General features: G+C 39.3%; 1 protein-coding gene across 1 annotated transcript in view; it reads left to right on the top strand.

Annotated features, from left to right (window-relative positions):
- The window catches only part of TMEM241 (transmembrane protein 241), a 453,749-nt gene that overhangs the window by 341,426 nt on the left and 95,112 nt on the right, over positions 1-17,211 (top strand). The window contains exon 6 of the mRNA XM_044065763.1: positions 16,880-16,905. Within this exon, the coding sequence (XP_043921698.1) occupies positions 16,880-16,905 (26 nt within the window). The remainder of the gene's footprint in view (positions 1-16,879; positions 16,906-17,211) is intronic.

Consider the following 17,211-nt stretch of genomic DNA (forward strand, 5'->3'; position numbering starts at 1 on the left):
AACAATAACTTGCCTTCTGACAATGTATAATCTATACATGGGAATTGATGCTGACAGAGTTTATAGTCCTCTAGAAGAAAACTCAATTATGGCAGTAGAACAAAAGGGCAGTAAAAGAAAGTCATATAGAACAAAGGATTATTTGTTAAATAATGTCACAGTGGAGAACTGTAAAAAGGGAATGAATCTAAGTATGGCATGGATTGACTACAAAAAAGCATTTGATAGTATCCCACATTCATGAACAAAAAAAGAGTGCTTAAAAATGTATGAGCTACACACTACACTGATTGACTACACTACAGTGACCATGAAACAGTGGCAGACCACTTTGCAATTAAGCTATGATAAAGGACAAATTAAAAATTCAAAGGGGGATATTCCAGGGTGACTCTCTTGTCAACGCTGCTAATCTGCCTTGCATTTAACTCATTAAGCTGTCTACTTAACAGCTTAGGCCATGGCTATAATTTGGCTCCTAGAAAATAACAAATTGTAAAGACTTCTCATCTTCTCTTTGTTGATGATTTAAAACTGTAAAGGTCATCAGATGAGGAACTGAAAGTACAACTGCCTAGAAAATAACAAATTGTAAAGACTTCTCATCTTCTCTTTGTTGATGATTTAAAACTGTACAGGTCATCAGATGAGGGACTGAAAGTACAACTGCAAGTTGTCAAAACTTTTTCAGATAATACAAGAATGTCATTTGGTCTTGATAAATGTGCAAAAGCAACTTTTAAAGCAGGAAAACTGCCGCACCAAGAAAACATCAGTTTGGGACAAGAATGTGATATAAAATAACTTGAGAAGGAGGAGTATATAAATATTTGGTAATTGATGAAGTATCAACAGTAAAGTATGAAGAAATGCAAATAAAATTTGGTAACGAATACTTTAGAAGACTTAAAATTAATCCTGAAAACATCATTGACATCTAGGAGTAAAGTCCAAGCTATAAACCAATTTGCTTTTCCTGTCCTAACTTGTAGGTCTGGAGTGATTGACTGGCCCCAAAATATGTTGAATAGATTAGACAGGAAAACAAGAAGGATGCTTCATGCTCACCAAATGATTTATAAAAATCAGCGCATACCAAGATTGTGTATATTCCTCATTCCGAAAGAGGGGTGGGCCTCCTTGAAAATGACTACATGTATAGATCGGCAGTCATGGGGCTCCATACATCTGCTGACCTCACAAGACCCAAATGAGGTGAAAGTTTTGAAACATGAGGAGAATAAATCTAAGATGACTTTTGTGCTTAATCTAGCAGAAGCATATTGGCGTCAAGCAGGAATGGAAATCAAACCAGAAGTAGAGGAAAATCAGGCAGCAACTGAATGTGCCAAAAAAAAGCTAGAATATAAGGTGAAGGACCAGATGAGAAGGCAAGAAATGTGGAAAATCATAAATATAGTGGGAAGTATAGAAAACTTCTGGAAGAACCTCATGTTGATCAGAAACAAACTCAGGAATGGTTAAGGACAGGTGGATTCAAACCAAGAGATGAAAGGTTAATATTGGCGGCCCAAGGTAGAGGGCTATGTACACACTGGTTTACACATTCCATTGAACATGTGGGAGAAACAGGCCAATGTAAGTTTTGTAAAACCGAATTGGAAACAGTCGCACACCTCGTTGCTGGTTGTGACATGCTAATGGCAGAAGGACTGTATAGCGAAAGGCATAATAATGTGACAAGACTTTTGCACTGGGGATTGTGTAAACATTATGATACTGAACTGGCTGAAAAACACTGGAAACATGAGCCACAAAGCATCATAGAAAATGATGATGTTTACATAACATGGAATCACCCATTACCAATAGTTCAAAAGATAGATGCTAGAAAACTGGATACAGTGGTCCATGAAAAGAAGACAAAAGTAGCAGTGATCATTGAAATTACCACACCCATTGATTACAGTGTGTTACGTACAGAGAGAGACAAAGTCATAAAATATTAGGATCTGTAGGCAGAAATGAGCAGTGTGGAAGAAAGATACCCAGACAGTTTCAATAGCAGTAGAAGCAATAGGTCTTATAAAAACATATCTACAATCATACTTAGATATGTTACTAATCATAGCTCTGCCGCTGTGGTATGGCAGTAGCATTGTTACCTCACAGCAAGAGGTTCTCCTGTTCGATTCTCGGCTTGGCTTGGGAATGCCTTCTGTGCGGAGTCTGCATGTCCTCCCCGTGGTTGGGTAGCATTTGAAAGACATGCGTGCGTAAATGGGCGTGCCTTCGTTGAAGGTTGGGCATCGAGCTGGCACCTCGGCGTTTCATAAAAATCTACTGGCAATCATTAGCGGACCGGAGTTCCGCTGTGGCGACCCCTTACTGGGAAAAAGTCGAAAGACAAACAACAACTAATCATAGCTATCAACCAATCAGGGACAAATCAGAAGTAATCACCGAAACCTTTAAAATATTAGCACTATTAACTTGAGACACTGTCAGAACAAGAAAATGTGAATTAATATTCATTGTTGAAGTAAAAGAAGGGTAAAATGGCAATTATTGTCATTGTTTAAGTATAATTGCCCACCTTGTCTCTAAAGGTCACCAATTTTTAGGAGGGGTTAAAAGGGACAGGGCTAAAATTTGAGTCAAAATCAGGGACGTCCCTGAAAGTTAGAGACAGTTGAGAGGTATGCTTGAACATATAACGCCATATGAATTGCAGGAGTCATTACTGGGCACATTGCGGGTGCTGCGAAGAGCACTTTTGGCTGACATCAAGGATTGAAACAGTACTAATTTCATGAACTTTAATCGTACTTTGACTTAGGAATGGGGTCTATTCCCGTCATGGTATTAGAAACCCAAAAGATTTGAAGAAATTTAAAAAAGTGAGAGGTCATTATATTGCCCTCTTTTTAATCTTATTGATCCCCTCTCTTGAATTCTGAAACATATTTACTTCACTCCTCACTCTGTCGTATTGCCTATCCCCCTGATTTTTCTTTTGATCCATTTTCATGTTTTCCTTTCTTTCTGCCTGTCACAGTTTTTCAATCACTCTGCCCCCCACCCATTCTTTCTTTCTTTTCCTTTTTAAATGTACACCAGTTAGCACATCTATACTTCCGTCTTTGAATTCCTTTTATTTGCTGTATTCATCCCTCTTGTCTTTGCACCACTGTTTTGTTACTAAGCCTTGTAACTTTTCACTTTATTTGTCTAGTCTTTGATTCTTATGTTGTGTATTGCATTCTTCATTCACCTCTGCTATGTTCCTTGCCTCTTTTTTTAAGAACCTACCTGTCTGGCCTCATTATAGCTCATCCCTTTATTTGTACATTCTCTTCCATCAATTCATGTGCACTAAGTGAATGCTAAATACTAGATGAGGTTCCTTCAACATCCACAGGCATTTGAATGTCAGGACTTTATCCACCATGCTCTATCACTAAGGTATGCTCCATATAATACAACTTCAGTGCTTTTTTAACTTTACATTTATTTGCTCAACCATATACATGCTGCTGTCAGGTATTCTATGGGACTACAGAAACTGAACTGACTAATCTACTGCTTCTAGTAATAGCTATCATCTTTATATAAAACTAGGCTTCAGCCTTGAGTTATGCATTTTCTAATAACTGGGGACATGTATAATATTACTGAACAAAGTCTGATGTCTGTGTGACACCTATAGTAGCAACAGTGAGCTGTGAGCAGGCACTAACAATGTATCTCGTAGGCAGTTCCCCATGTGACTGTGTGTTCAGTCCCATGGAGATTTTGTAGGCTTAGCCAGCAGGTCATATAGCTTACCCATTTGTCACTTTCATGTTGTACATGAATAAGCAAACCTGTGTGGTTTCTGTTTAAGCAGCTTTGTTACATACAAACGCATTACTACTGTTGACTATTGATTCTAACTTAAATAACTTGTATACAATTAATGACTACGATCGTGCATGCTTACTCCTTAACTAGTTCTACAAAATGGCACTAAGGTTGTGCATGTGCGTGGTTATATATGTGCATATACAGCCTCACATGCTTCTTTACAAGCACACACTCTCTACACTCTGATTTACATCCTCCCTCTTTGAGAAATAGACCATACAATTATGAGACTGTCTTAGCATGCAGAAATCACAGGTAATCCATAGACATGCATTATACAATACTAAACATATTGGCATGCACAATGAAGTCTACGTTGCTACATATTTCACGGTTGGTTTAGATATTTATCTATATCGTGTGACATAAAACAGAGAATTTGATTTAGCAACTGGGACAGTTTCTGCAAAATGGTTAACCTATGGAATGTTCAAATCACTTTCTGGAACAGAATCAGACTTTTGAACATATTGTGCTCTGGAAACAGTGTCCGAACTCAGCCTTTGATTGAAAATTTGCATCACAGAAACAATGTTGTGACTGCAATGATGGTGATGGTTCTGATGCAGGATGAAGGTGTTTGTGATTCCTCCTATATTCCATTTCTTCACGATTTACCAAGTAAGACCTTAGTTTGGCACAAATGCCTGTAATCTGTCCTATTCGATCAAAACCTTTCATTGTCTGAATTTGTGCCATCTCTCCTTCCCTCAACAGACGAATTAGTTTGCTCGATCAGTCATGACTAGATTTCTGGATATTACGCTTCTTAAATGATTGAGGCTGGACAGTTTTAGTGTTCTTCAACTTAGGCTGCAACAAACTGGATGAAATAGGTAGCGTAGTTGTTTGTCTGGAAAGTAACTTTTGAACAGATGAGCCAAGAAAATCATCACAAGGTATGATTCTGACATTAAGCAAATTCAAGAATATGGGTGTATATTACGTTATCGAACTGTTAAAAGTTTGAACATCATATGGTTGTCACCATATGATCGAACTTTTAAAAGTTTGAATGTTACAATGGAGATCACTGTACAGTGCGGAATGGGAAGATTTCCCTTTCCTGCACTGTAGTACGGTCTTGGAGTTGGTATATTTAAAGAGCAGGGGGTGTGGGGGGCACAGCCCCCCATGTGGGAGGTGAAGGGGGGCTTGCCCCCTGCTTAAAATGGTCAGGTAGTTTTTTTCTGTTAATTTTTTTTAAGCATTATAAACTTTTAAAAGTTCGATCATATGGCTTCGACCATATGATGTTTGTACTTTCAAAAATTCGATAAGATAATATACACCCCAAGAATATGTCTGCATTGTCATGCTTTGACCTTTCAAGTAATTGCTTTGCACTGTACTGCTCTTTCAGCTAGACCATTGAATTGAGGATATTCAGGACTACTAGTGACGTACAAAGTTCTACTCTCTTGCAAATTTCTGAAACTACTGGCTAGTAAATTGAGTACAATTGCCAGAAAAAAGTTTGTGTGGACTACCATGAACTGAGAAATGACATTTCACCTTGATAATAACAGCTGTTGAGGTTAAGTTTGATAGCAGATTAATTTTAAACCAGTTTGAATAAGAATCTAAACGAAGTAGTGTTGATTGTTCCACTCATAGATATCAGTTGTTTCAGCAGACCAAGGTAATCTGGGAATTGGACTTAGCTAAAGTTGTTCTCTTTGCAAATGTGATGCGGTACTACTGCATACTGAACAGGTAGAAAGAACTTTATCAATGCCTTTTAATAATGAAGGCCAACATACTAATTCTCATGCTCTTCTCTTAGTAGATGTACCTGGGTGACCACAGTGTAAAATCTGGATGTATTCTTGTAAGGAAACAGGAACAACAATTTTAGGACCTTTGAAAATAATGCCCTCTTCCATCAACAATTCATCTCTGTAGGGAAAATATGCTTGCCTTTCAGGTAAGACACTAGATTGCTTTGATGGCCATCCAGCATTAATATAATGATTGAACTTTTATGGATCAGTCTGAGGGTGATCTCTTAACTTATCAAGTCTAGTGGAGGAAAAATTACACACTGACATCACATCAAAGCCAAAAGTGTCTGCATCAAGCTGTTCGGTTGTAGGAACTGGAGATCTGGATAAGGTATCTGCCAAATAAAGCAATTTACTTTTCGTGTAGACCAAATTGAAATTGTATTTTTGCAATTTAAGCATCATGTATAGGCTTCTTCAGAATAGTGACTAAAGGTTGATGATCAGTTTCAATTTGAATAGCTCAACCGTAAATATAATCATGAAACTCGGAACATGCAAATACTATTGCCAACAGCTCTTTCTCAGTTTGACCATACTGCATCTCCATTTGCATTAGTGTTGTTGATGCAGAGGCTACTAGTCTTCCCTCTTGAAGATTAACTGCACCTAAACCAAATGTTGAAGCATCAATGTTGAAGCATCACAAGAAAGAATAACTGGTTTGTTCACATCATAATTATCTTAGCATAGCGGGGGGTGGCAGTTTTCTTCTTAAGGTCTTCAAATGCCTTTTGATGGTGTTCTAAACATGACCATGCAACATTTTTGCATGTGAGCTCTCTTAAAGATGCTGTCAATTCACCGATGTCTGATATAAATTTGCCTAAATAGTTGACCATGCCCAGAAAACACTGCAAACTTTGTACATTATCTGGCGGTAACATCTCCAGAATAGTTGCTTGCTTGGTCAGATCTAGTTTTAAGCCTGTAATTGTAAATGACTAACCTACGTAGGTAACTTCTGGAAGTCTGAATTTGCACTTCAGAGGATTGACTTTAAGTTCACTTAACACGCTGTCTAGAACTATGTTTAGGTTTCTGTCATGTTCTGCTTCCCCATTGCCTCTAACCAACAGATTGTCTACTATGATGGCACATAGATAACCTAAAAAAATTTGCTCCATTGCACGTTGAAAAACTTCACTTGCAGAATTTAGTCCAAATGGTATCCTTAGGAATCTGTATCTGGCAAACGGATTACCAAAAGTAGTTAGAAATGAGGATTTGCGATCCAGCATCACTTGCCAAAATGAACCCTTTGCATCCAAAACAGAAAATACAGCAGCATTTGGTATTAGAGCTGCAACCTCTTTGACTGTGCACATAGGATGATACATTCTTTTTAATGCTTTGTTCAGCTGTCTCGGGTCAATGCATATTCTGATTTCATCTGTGCCTTTTTTTGTGCGCGGCTACCATAGACTACACCCAGTTCCATTGGTTCTGTGACTAAACAAATTGCACCTTGCTGTACCATTTTATCCAACTGAGCTTTAACTTTATCTTGCTTCACTATTGGAACTCTTCTTGCCGGTCTGACTACTAGAGTGATCTCTGGGTCTAACTTCATGGAATACACAACTGGAAGTTTTTCCCAATTTGTCATCGAAAACATCAGCATACTTTGAGAAAATGGCTTCTGAAAAACTGGAACTCGGAACTGCACTCACATGATGAACCTCTTTGGCAAAAGAAAGTAGATTCATTCTTAAACTATCTTTGAGACCCAATAAAGATTGCACTGGGCTTCATACTACATAGAATAACAAGTTGTAACAGCTCTCAGCCAAATAACATGAAAGCATCACTGAATCTTTGGTTTGAATTTCTTCACGTCCATAAGCAACAAGTCTCGCACTACTGGTTACATTGAGTTGTTCTTTAGCTCTTACTCTTGCAAATGTGTCTGCTGATATAACATTGCACTTTGAGCCAGTGTCTACTTTGAGCTCTGTGAATTTTCCATTAATCCAGACAGTACAAAATATTTCTCTGATAAGTTCACGGCATCAGCTCTTTCACCAAGCACTGATGCACCATCCGCATAGAAAGCTGACTGTTTTGACTCTACTTGATCAACCTGCTTTTTTGTGTGACCTTTCTTTACAACTGTGTGAGGCTTGCTTGATCTGCAAAACTTCTGGAAATTATTAAATTTTTTACACTTGTGACACTGTTGGCCATATGCTAAGCACTTCTCTCTTTTAGACTCCTGATTCACACCACAGTTGCAACAGTTGACAATAAAGCTAGATTTGGGTTATACTGGAACTTGCATGTGTTGCACTGAGCTGGCGTTGGAGGTTTCACCTTTCGTAGAACTTTCTGGAAAGCTGCGCACCTTCTTTGGAAGTCCTGTAGCTGTCACATGCTTAGGCCTGTTCTTGTTTGCCACGTGTTACACACTATCTACATGCACCCTGGAACCAACTGAAACCATGTTCTTGTCACTCATAAGCATTGTATGTTTTTCTGTCACCTCATGGATTGGACAAAGCTCTGTGGCTTTATTCAACATTAAATTACTGTCACAAAGCAAAATCTTTCTCATAGCAGCACTGGTAACACCACATACAAGTCTGTCCTTTATCAACTTGTCTTTTAGATCACCAAACAGACATGTTTTAGCTCTGTTTCTCGTCAGTTATATAAGCTTCAAATGTCTCCCCTGGCTTTTGATCTCTTATGTTAAACAAATCTAATGTAATATTTGTTTGGGTGTTACACATTTCTCTGCAATTGCACTTCAAACACTCAGGGTCTTCTCTGGATTCAGCCTGTACAGCAATATGACGGTCTGCACCTTCTCCTTCAGAGACTTCTGGTGCATACACAAATGAATGCTCCCGTTCAATGCCCTCTGACCCAGCTAGGTTTAGAAAAATCATTGCCCTTGTGTGTGCATCTATATCTGCATAAACTGCTTGCATGAAAATATCTTACACTTGCTCAAGTATTCTCCAGTTTTCTGCAATATTCCGATCAAACACAAGTGGTAGGGGGTTTTGAAATCTGTCTCCATATTAACATATGCCAGTGAGGGGGGGGGTTGCAAATAAGCATAACTATACACACATGCACATATGCCAGAATTAATGCCAATGACTGTTCAATGCATTTGTACTCTAAACTTGTACTTTTCTATGAGCTTTTTGGAATCATGTGAATAAACAATCTCATAGTACTTTTGAATAACTGGACTTTGTGAAATAAACTACTCGGGCTTTTCGATACTTTCGGAATTTTATTGGTAAAGATGAAAATGCTAAAGTAATTTAGCATGATCTGCTGTACTTCTTGGAACTGATGAAGGCAGGCATGCTACAGTCATTCATCTTCACTTACTAGAGCCGTCGGTTTAAGAAACATTAGAGAACTTTGCAATATGACTAAGGGATTCATGAGCACTGTTATAGTCTTGTAATGTCATCTTTTGTAAGAAAACACCTCTCGTCAGTGTAAGAAGCCTGCCAAGTAACTGCACCATACGAACAATTGCATACAACACATTGAAGTGTCCCCAAAATGGGGTTCCTTACTAGGCAATTCTCTACAGTACAAGAAGCACTCTGTAATGGTGGTTCTTTGCGAATGGACACACCCAGCACAGTAAACTTTTTTTTTGAAATAACTGTACTTTGAATTACACGAAGCAGTTGCACCTCTTTGAAACAGGACATTTTTTCAACTGTATGGTCCTACAAGTACTTAAAATCAATCCAAGGGGTGGTGACCTTATTTGCTATACTGTGTATTGTGAAACACAATGGATTATAGAACTTGGGGCAGACAAGCTCAGGTTTGAATGGGGCTGTGCCATTAAAACCTATTTTAAAGAGGCTTAGACCATATGTTTAAGTTTCTGACTGTTGCTTGGACAATAATTATTTAAATAATGAGTTTGTATTACGTGGAATTTGTCTGATGAAGGGTGTATCCCGAAAGCGCTTACCACATCTGTATTAAAGTTTGTTGTTTTAGCCTGGTGGTCTGTGGAGAGTTTTTTCGTTGGTTAGCTCTTCATTCTTGGCCAGCATTTCTAAGGAATCTTTTACTGACTTCTCTTGTGCAGGCAGCTACTACATTGCATTACATTCATTTGCTGAAGCTTATGAAAGTCTGGGATTCCCAATCTACGTTAAGAATGCCAGGGTGCTGTATCAGTCTGCCTGAAGGCCTTTGCAGCAGCTCTCCACAATCCTGAATGACAGATCCTGGAAATAGTCAAGTACTCCCTGTAGCTCAGTAGATACCTAAATAATAAACCTGTAGGGTTCATTACCCAATTCAATATGTTAGCACTTTTTTTGGGAAGTTACTTTGGCTTATATTTACTGGCCACGTCTTGTGAATAGGTAGCAAGATGCATATCCTACTAATTTTATTGTTTTCTTCAGTTGTCTTTAGGACTGAAAATATGGGTGGCTTACCTTCATCTGCAGGACCTGAACAGGCACTTCTAGATGTGCCACTGGAAAAAAATTGTCCTCATCAAGTCGAGCAACCAGCCAATTAAAATCATTGTTGTCAGTGAGGCTGTTCTCACCAGCATTAAGGCAGTGACATTGTTTTCCAATACTGGACACTACTGCATGTTTCACGCTTGACTTGCAAAACAGATTCTACTCCCAAATAATGATGTTCACTTGAAGTATTTCAGAGACGCACTGAAGTGCATACCTGTGGAAAACAAATATGTGTAGCAAGAGCAGGGAGATACTAGTCATTACTTGTTTAAGTGGAATCATAGCCTCCCTCAAGAGGTAATCTGCATTGAAACTAAAACATTGTGCATGACTGAAATGGAAATAATCCCATGTATTCAGTAGGCAGCTTTCACATAAAGAAACATACACAGCTGTTGTAAACAAATCTTTAGGTCCAAGACTGGAATTTTTGTGACCTCACTAAACATCAGTAAACGATTGTAAGTATAATTTTTAACTACGGGATCAACAGTGGTGGTAACCCACTCAGAACCCATATCCTGCTTGTGCCAGTATCCATGCTTCTTTCTGTATTCCAGGACCTGCCGTGGCATTACTTTCTAAAAGTCTTGATACACTGAGGAGCATTGAGAGTGTATGTTAGCTAATGTGAACTGTCTTCAAGGCTAGAATGATTCTGGCATAGCTGCATTAACAGAATCCTAGAGTAATGGAGTGACCTATGCATGTCTCCAGCAGTTGGTCTTGTAGTCACTGATGCCATGTCTCTTGCAACCTTGCCATCTAATTCCAATTGTAGACTGCCTTGAATATAAAAAAAAAAGAGTAGTGTTTTTCTGTTGCCTGCTAAGTCTCTACAATTATGGAATGTGCAGTCCCTGGATTTAGCTCAGAAGTTCACAAGTTGTTTAATATCATGCATATATTTGCAGTGAAGTAATTGCTGTTTGAGGCTCATGCTGTGGACTAAACCTTCAGCTTCCTTACCTCTCTCTCAAATAGCCAATGATTCCACAGCAGTTTATTTTGTTGAAACTGCATATGTGCATAATTTTGACATGCCCTACCTCTTCTTATGCTATTACTGAGTAAAGTGTAGTCCCTGTTATTATGCTGGAGGTGATTACTTTTATGGGTTTCAGTACCCTATTACTTTTTTGTACAAGTGAATGCCTTTCCTGCTGTTTTGCATTCTGACTGTAGGTTGGCATTAGGCAAGTGTGCTTGTCTTGTAACATGAAGAAGAGTTGAGTTAATATAGTAAAACTGATGATAATTTACCAAAACTGATGTTAATTCACTGAAAGCACCTTTGATATCTGGAGGACAAGTATACCTGTAGGTACACCAGTATTGTTGTTTCAGACTGTCTTGAGTAGCTATGTCTTGAAAGTGCATTTTACATTGTTTTTTATCTTTTTTACAGTCCCACAGGTCTATTAGTAATGACTGATCATTGACAAATCAGGGATCATATCCATAGATGTAAATATTTTAGGTCTGTTTATGGTAAACTGGTAAGGATATTACTAAATATTGTAGGGTATCCATCATTTGAGTGTAGTTGTTTGGGTTTCTGTGGAATTCAGTAGCTATACATGCTTTCATTTTGATGCATGTTTAGTTTCATATCCTCAGGGATGACCTTTCTGTTTGTTTTTATAATGGGAGAACAGATCCAAGGATGTTTCTAGGATTTACAGAGCACATTCTAGAAAACCGCATTACAGCACAACAGGTTTTTACTTCTTGTAGTAAGAGTTCCATCCCATTCATCTCACTCTATACTACTTTCTTGTATAGCACTTTATTGTTTTAAGCAGTTTCCTTCCCATAGTCATTTGCCTTTCTCCACCCATTTTCCTTTTTAAATAGACAAATTTTATGGTAAGATAAAAAAAATCTGTGGTAATAACCTTGTTTCTTTTAGGCTGCTCTATTACACTTGCAGATTGTAATCCATCTTGATAGGTCTGTTACTAAACATCTTCAGCTGACAGAGCTAAAGCCTCATTACCTAGGCTACTTCCATTGAGCAGCTACTTAAAACTATAATGAAGCTGCTGTCTTGGAGAAGTGACCCTTGACTGAGTTTGTCATCTCCTTCCATTAAACGTGTTCTAGTCGTACACTTGTAGCACCATAAAACTCAGTTAAACATGCGTTGGATCTAACTCTTAGGCAGTCTGATGTGCACTGTGATCCATCCACATGTTTTTATTTGTTTCATAAAGCGCATTGATAAATTGTAGATCTACTTAAATGACATTGCATTACGTGCAATACATGTAATGGTTGTATTTCTTTATGTTCGTAGCAGATCATCTGTACATTGAGCAATTCCTATAATAAAATATCAAATATAATCAACCCTCAGCCTATACTACCCCTTAGCTGTACAGTTTCCCATAATCTTTCACAACTACAGGCACTGTCATGGACGATCACTGAAATTGGCCAAGGCTGTAAAGTATTAATTTTCTAGTTAACATTTCACACTAGTTATGCCTTAGATATCCACTTGGTGGATACACCACATTGATGCAAGTACTCTGAAGTACTGTTTTATCAAAAACAAATGCAAATAACATATTCTAGTTGTGAGTAAATTTGAGGACCCTTCCTGCCTTGTGACTTGTGTGATAATCACAATTTAGATGTTGAGTTGCATTGTGCCAGAATGTAATTCAAAAAAGTCCATTCCAAAGTCATTCTTTCAATGTATAGGAAAGCTGTAGAGCTACAGCTTAGAATGTATTTAGTGGTTGTCAGACAGCAGAGATGCAAGTATGGTAAGATGCAGACATGTGGAGTGACAGCAGAGCAAGCTGAAATGGTCTCGTTGGTGATGCTGAAGTACCATGAAGGGTTAAAGACACTGGACATATGCACATTTTAAGAAAGAAAGTGAGTTAAAGAGGAAGAACTCTGGCATGTTTGTCAGTATAACACAGGGAGTTATGTCTGTAAGTTGCTTTGTTGCTTGCAAGTCTTATCCTGTAGTCCAAGGTTTATAGGTTCATAGGTTCATATTAGGCTATCTGCCCTAGGGCATTTATAAGCCTAGCCAGAGTTGTGTGGCTTTCACCACCCCTTAGGTTGAAGAATACTATACCCATTAGTTTGCCGTGCCTCTGTCCAGCAGTGATACAGAGATGATCCCGGGGTAAACCTACGATCTCCCATCCACTGGTCAAGATTCCTCTTGAACAGAGCCAGCGAGGTGCTCTGTCTCACATGGACCGGGATTCTGTTCCACAGCATAGGGAGTCTCTGGGTGATGAATCTGTCCCTCCAGCACGTCCTATTTATATCCGTGTTGAGGTTTAAGTCTCTTGCTCTTGTGGCTCTGGTGGATTTGGATTTTTATGAGGTGGAGCATGTCCATTAATTCCGGGTTGGACATGGCCTTGTATGTCAGGCACAGGTCACCTCTGAGCAGACGGTATGCGACTGAATAGAGCTGGAGTTTCTTCAGTCGGGCAGCATATGGCATATTTTTGAGCCCCTTTATCCTTTTGGTGAGGAACTTTTGGGGTCTTTCCAATTGCTGCAGGTGTCGGGTAAGATGCATTCCGAATGGGGCATTGTACTCAATCATTGGTCTGATAAGTGAAGAATAAAGGGGAACAATGACCTCCCTTGATCTGAATGTGAATCCCTTCATAATCAGGTGGGCAATGTAGAAGGTCCTCCTAACCACTTTGGCAATGTGAGTGTCAAAAGAAAGGTTACTGTCAACTTGGGTCCCCAGGTCCCTGATAACCTCTTCTGTGCTTAATGGATTGCCACCTATGTGGTAATTTGGGGTTACCTTGTTTTTACCAAAGGGTATGACTATACATTTTTTGGCGTTTAGCTTAAGGCCATGGCTCTGGCACCAGTTATCCGTTTTTATGAGACCTCTCTGAAGGATATCTGTGTCTGATGGATTTTCAACTATGGCACCCAGTTTGCAGTCATCTGCAAACTTTATCAGCCACAATCCTCCTATGTTTGCCTGCACTTCTGAAAAGTAGATGCCGAACAAGAAGGGGCCCAGGACTGAGCCCTGCGGGACACCGCTTGTGACCGGCTTGGAGTCTGACATGGCACCAGCAACTCTAACCCTGTGATTTCTGTCCTTGAGCCAGTTTGCAACCCATCTTGTGACATACGGGTTTACATTTAAGATGGTGAGCTTTTCTATGATACCCGAGTGGGGTATTGTGTCGAAAGCTTTTGCAAGGTCAAGGTAGGCTGTGTGAACTGCCTTACCCTCATCAATGGCCTTGGTGACTGTTTCAAAAAAGTCGACCAAGTTCAAGAGGCATGATCTGCCCTTGACAAAGCCGAATTGGGTAGGATCCAATGTCTGTAGGTCCCCTATGTCTTTATTTATGAGTTCCATTATGATCCTCTCCATAGCTTTGCAGACCAGGCTTGTTAAGCTTATGGGGCGGTAATTACCAGGGTCCGTAGAAGCACCGCCTTTGTGGAGTGGGACCACAGTTGCCATACGCCACTCTTTGGGTACGTATCCTGTGGTAAGGCTAAGATTAAACAGCAGCCTTATGTGTGGGTTTAGTTCCTCATTGAGTTCATGTAGCACACAGCCGGGGACACCATCCAGTCCCATTGATGCTGTGTTTTTAGCTTTAGAGAGAGCAGCTCTCACCTGGGCATTTGAGATGATTGGGAGGCTACACTCTGCTGGGATAGATATTTCTCCTTTTGGGGGGGAGGGAGGGGAGAAATTTTCACTGAACCTGTCTGCCAGTATGTTTGCAATGTCTGTGGGTTCAGTGATTTTTGTATCATTTTGGACTAATTCTGAGCATATCTGGGAGTTTCCACCCAGATTTCTAACATAGCTAAAGAAGGCCTTATGATTGTCTTTTGAGTCCTTGGCGATTTTTCTCTCAAAGTTGGCCTTGGATGATTTTATGAGTGATCGTAGTTTTTTACTAGTATTGATCAGAGATGTCTTCCCTTTTAGGGATTTTGCTCTATCTTGTAGTAGCTTTCTCCTCTTGTTGTAAAGTTTGTTTATGGCTGGGGTCCACCAGATCAGGCGCTTGCCTTTGGTGGAAAGGGTCTTGATTTTATTTGGGATTGCTTGATCCATGCAATCCTGGAGGTGCTCGTAGAAAGCATTTGTAAGGGATTCAGCAGCGTGGGTTGTGGTTTCCAATGGCTCAGGGGCCTTGAAGGATACCACACCAGTCTTAAGAAGTGTGAAGTTGGCTTTTGAGAAGTTCTTCACTGTGGCCTTTTTTGTTGGAGGTGGGGGCGGGATGTGGATCTCCAGTGAGATTAGTTTATGGTCTGATCTCACCAATGAGGGATATACTTCGCGTGTGGAGCATTTTGTCCCCATGTTTGTGATGATCAGGTCTAGTATATTTTCACCTCTTGTGGGAATGGTGACAAGTTGTTCCATAGCATTTGAGTTTATGAACTCCAGGAACCTTTGGGCTAGGGTATTGGGGCTTGAGTAATGTTCCCAGTCTATGTTTGGGTAGTTGAAGTCACCCAATATGATGGTGTTTGGAGAGACATTTATACTCTCCAGTGTCTTCAGGAAGGCTGTGTGGGGTTCCTGAGTTTGAGAGGGTGGCCTGTGACATGCTACAAACTGTAGAGCAGTTTTGCCTATGGTTAATTGCACCTGAATGGTCTCTGATGCCTCGTGAGTTGCCACCAGCCTGGAGGTGTGGGTATCCTTGATGAATATGGATACACCCCCTCCTTTTGTGGTACGGTCCGGGTTTTGGGGCCGGAACGCATGATATGAGGTAAAACCTGATAGTGCCGGGGTGCTCTCAGGAGCCTTGAACCAGGTTTCAGTCACAGCACAGACATCGATGTTCTCCATACTGAGGAGGGCTTGAGGTGCATCTTGAGATTTAGACTTCTGGCATTGAGCAGCATTACCCTTAGTTTTTTTCCATTATTGTTTTCTAGGGCAGTGGGTTTAGAATTTGAGCCTTGTCTAAAAAACCATTTTCCCCAGCAGCATTCCACAATCCCATCGCTCTCTCTAACAGGTACTTCCTGAAGTCAGACCTGAACTTTCATTCAGCATTTTGTTGCTATATATATATATATATATATATATATATATATATATATATATATATATATATATATATATATATATATATTGATTTTCCCCCATTTTCTCCTGCATGTTGTGTGAATCTGATCAGCTTACTTAACTAGAACAGTACTGTGAAATTGCCTTAGAAAGACTTGTGCCTCACGGGTCTTGCTCAGTTAACAGATGAATACAATAAAAAATGAGAGGTTATATATAGCAACAAAATGCTGAATGAAAGTTCAGGTCTGACTTCAGGAAGTACCTGTTAGAGAGAGCGGTGGGATTGTGGAATGCTGCTGGGGAAAATGGTGTAGTCAAGCAAAACCATTAAGAGGTGAGTGGAAGGTGATGGTAAACCATACCTGTGTTTTCCGGAGGCAAAGACAGGCTTATAATGGGCTAGTAGAAACAGTTAAGCTGGTTTACTTGAATATTTGTTTTATGCCAGCTTATCTGTATGTTCTGTTAATTAAGCATTGTGAAACTCATGCTGCACCTTCTAGCCTGTAACTGAAGCAGTCTGTTTCAAGATTATTGTCTAATGCAAAACAGAGAAATTGAAGCTTTTTTATAAAAATGGGGATTAGAATGTCTTGCTTAGTATTTTTGTTGTATCAACTGCTGATTAAATTCTTTAGTTTTTATATGCAGAATTCAGCGTACTACCTGATTAATATACATTTCTTTTTATATAGTCAGCATCGCCTACAAAATTTCTGAGGTAAGAGACATTCTTTGTCTTTTTAGTGTTTTTCCTATTTGATTTTGACAAAAATGCATGTATTTTTCTATATGTTTGCTGTATCAGAAGTTTTTGTTGTGAAGGAGTAATATTTTCACTGTGGGTGAAACTATGACTTGACACTGCCCATTTTGTAACCAAAAGTCTCTAACTTAAGAGGACATCTTGAAATACACTCGGTTGCTGTTGAATCTGCATTTAATCTATTTAGTTTTTCATATTTGTTTCTTTTTAGTAACAAGATATAAAATAGATTACTGTTCTGTAGCTGTCATGAGGTTATTT

Source organism: Protopterus annectens, chromosome 3.part0 (assembly GCF_019279795.1).
Source record: "Protopterus annectens isolate FY-2018-M chromosome 3.part0, PAN1.0, whole genome shotgun sequence".
Taxonomy (NCBI): Eukaryota; Metazoa; Chordata; order Ceratodontiformes; family Protopteridae; genus Protopterus; species Protopterus annectens.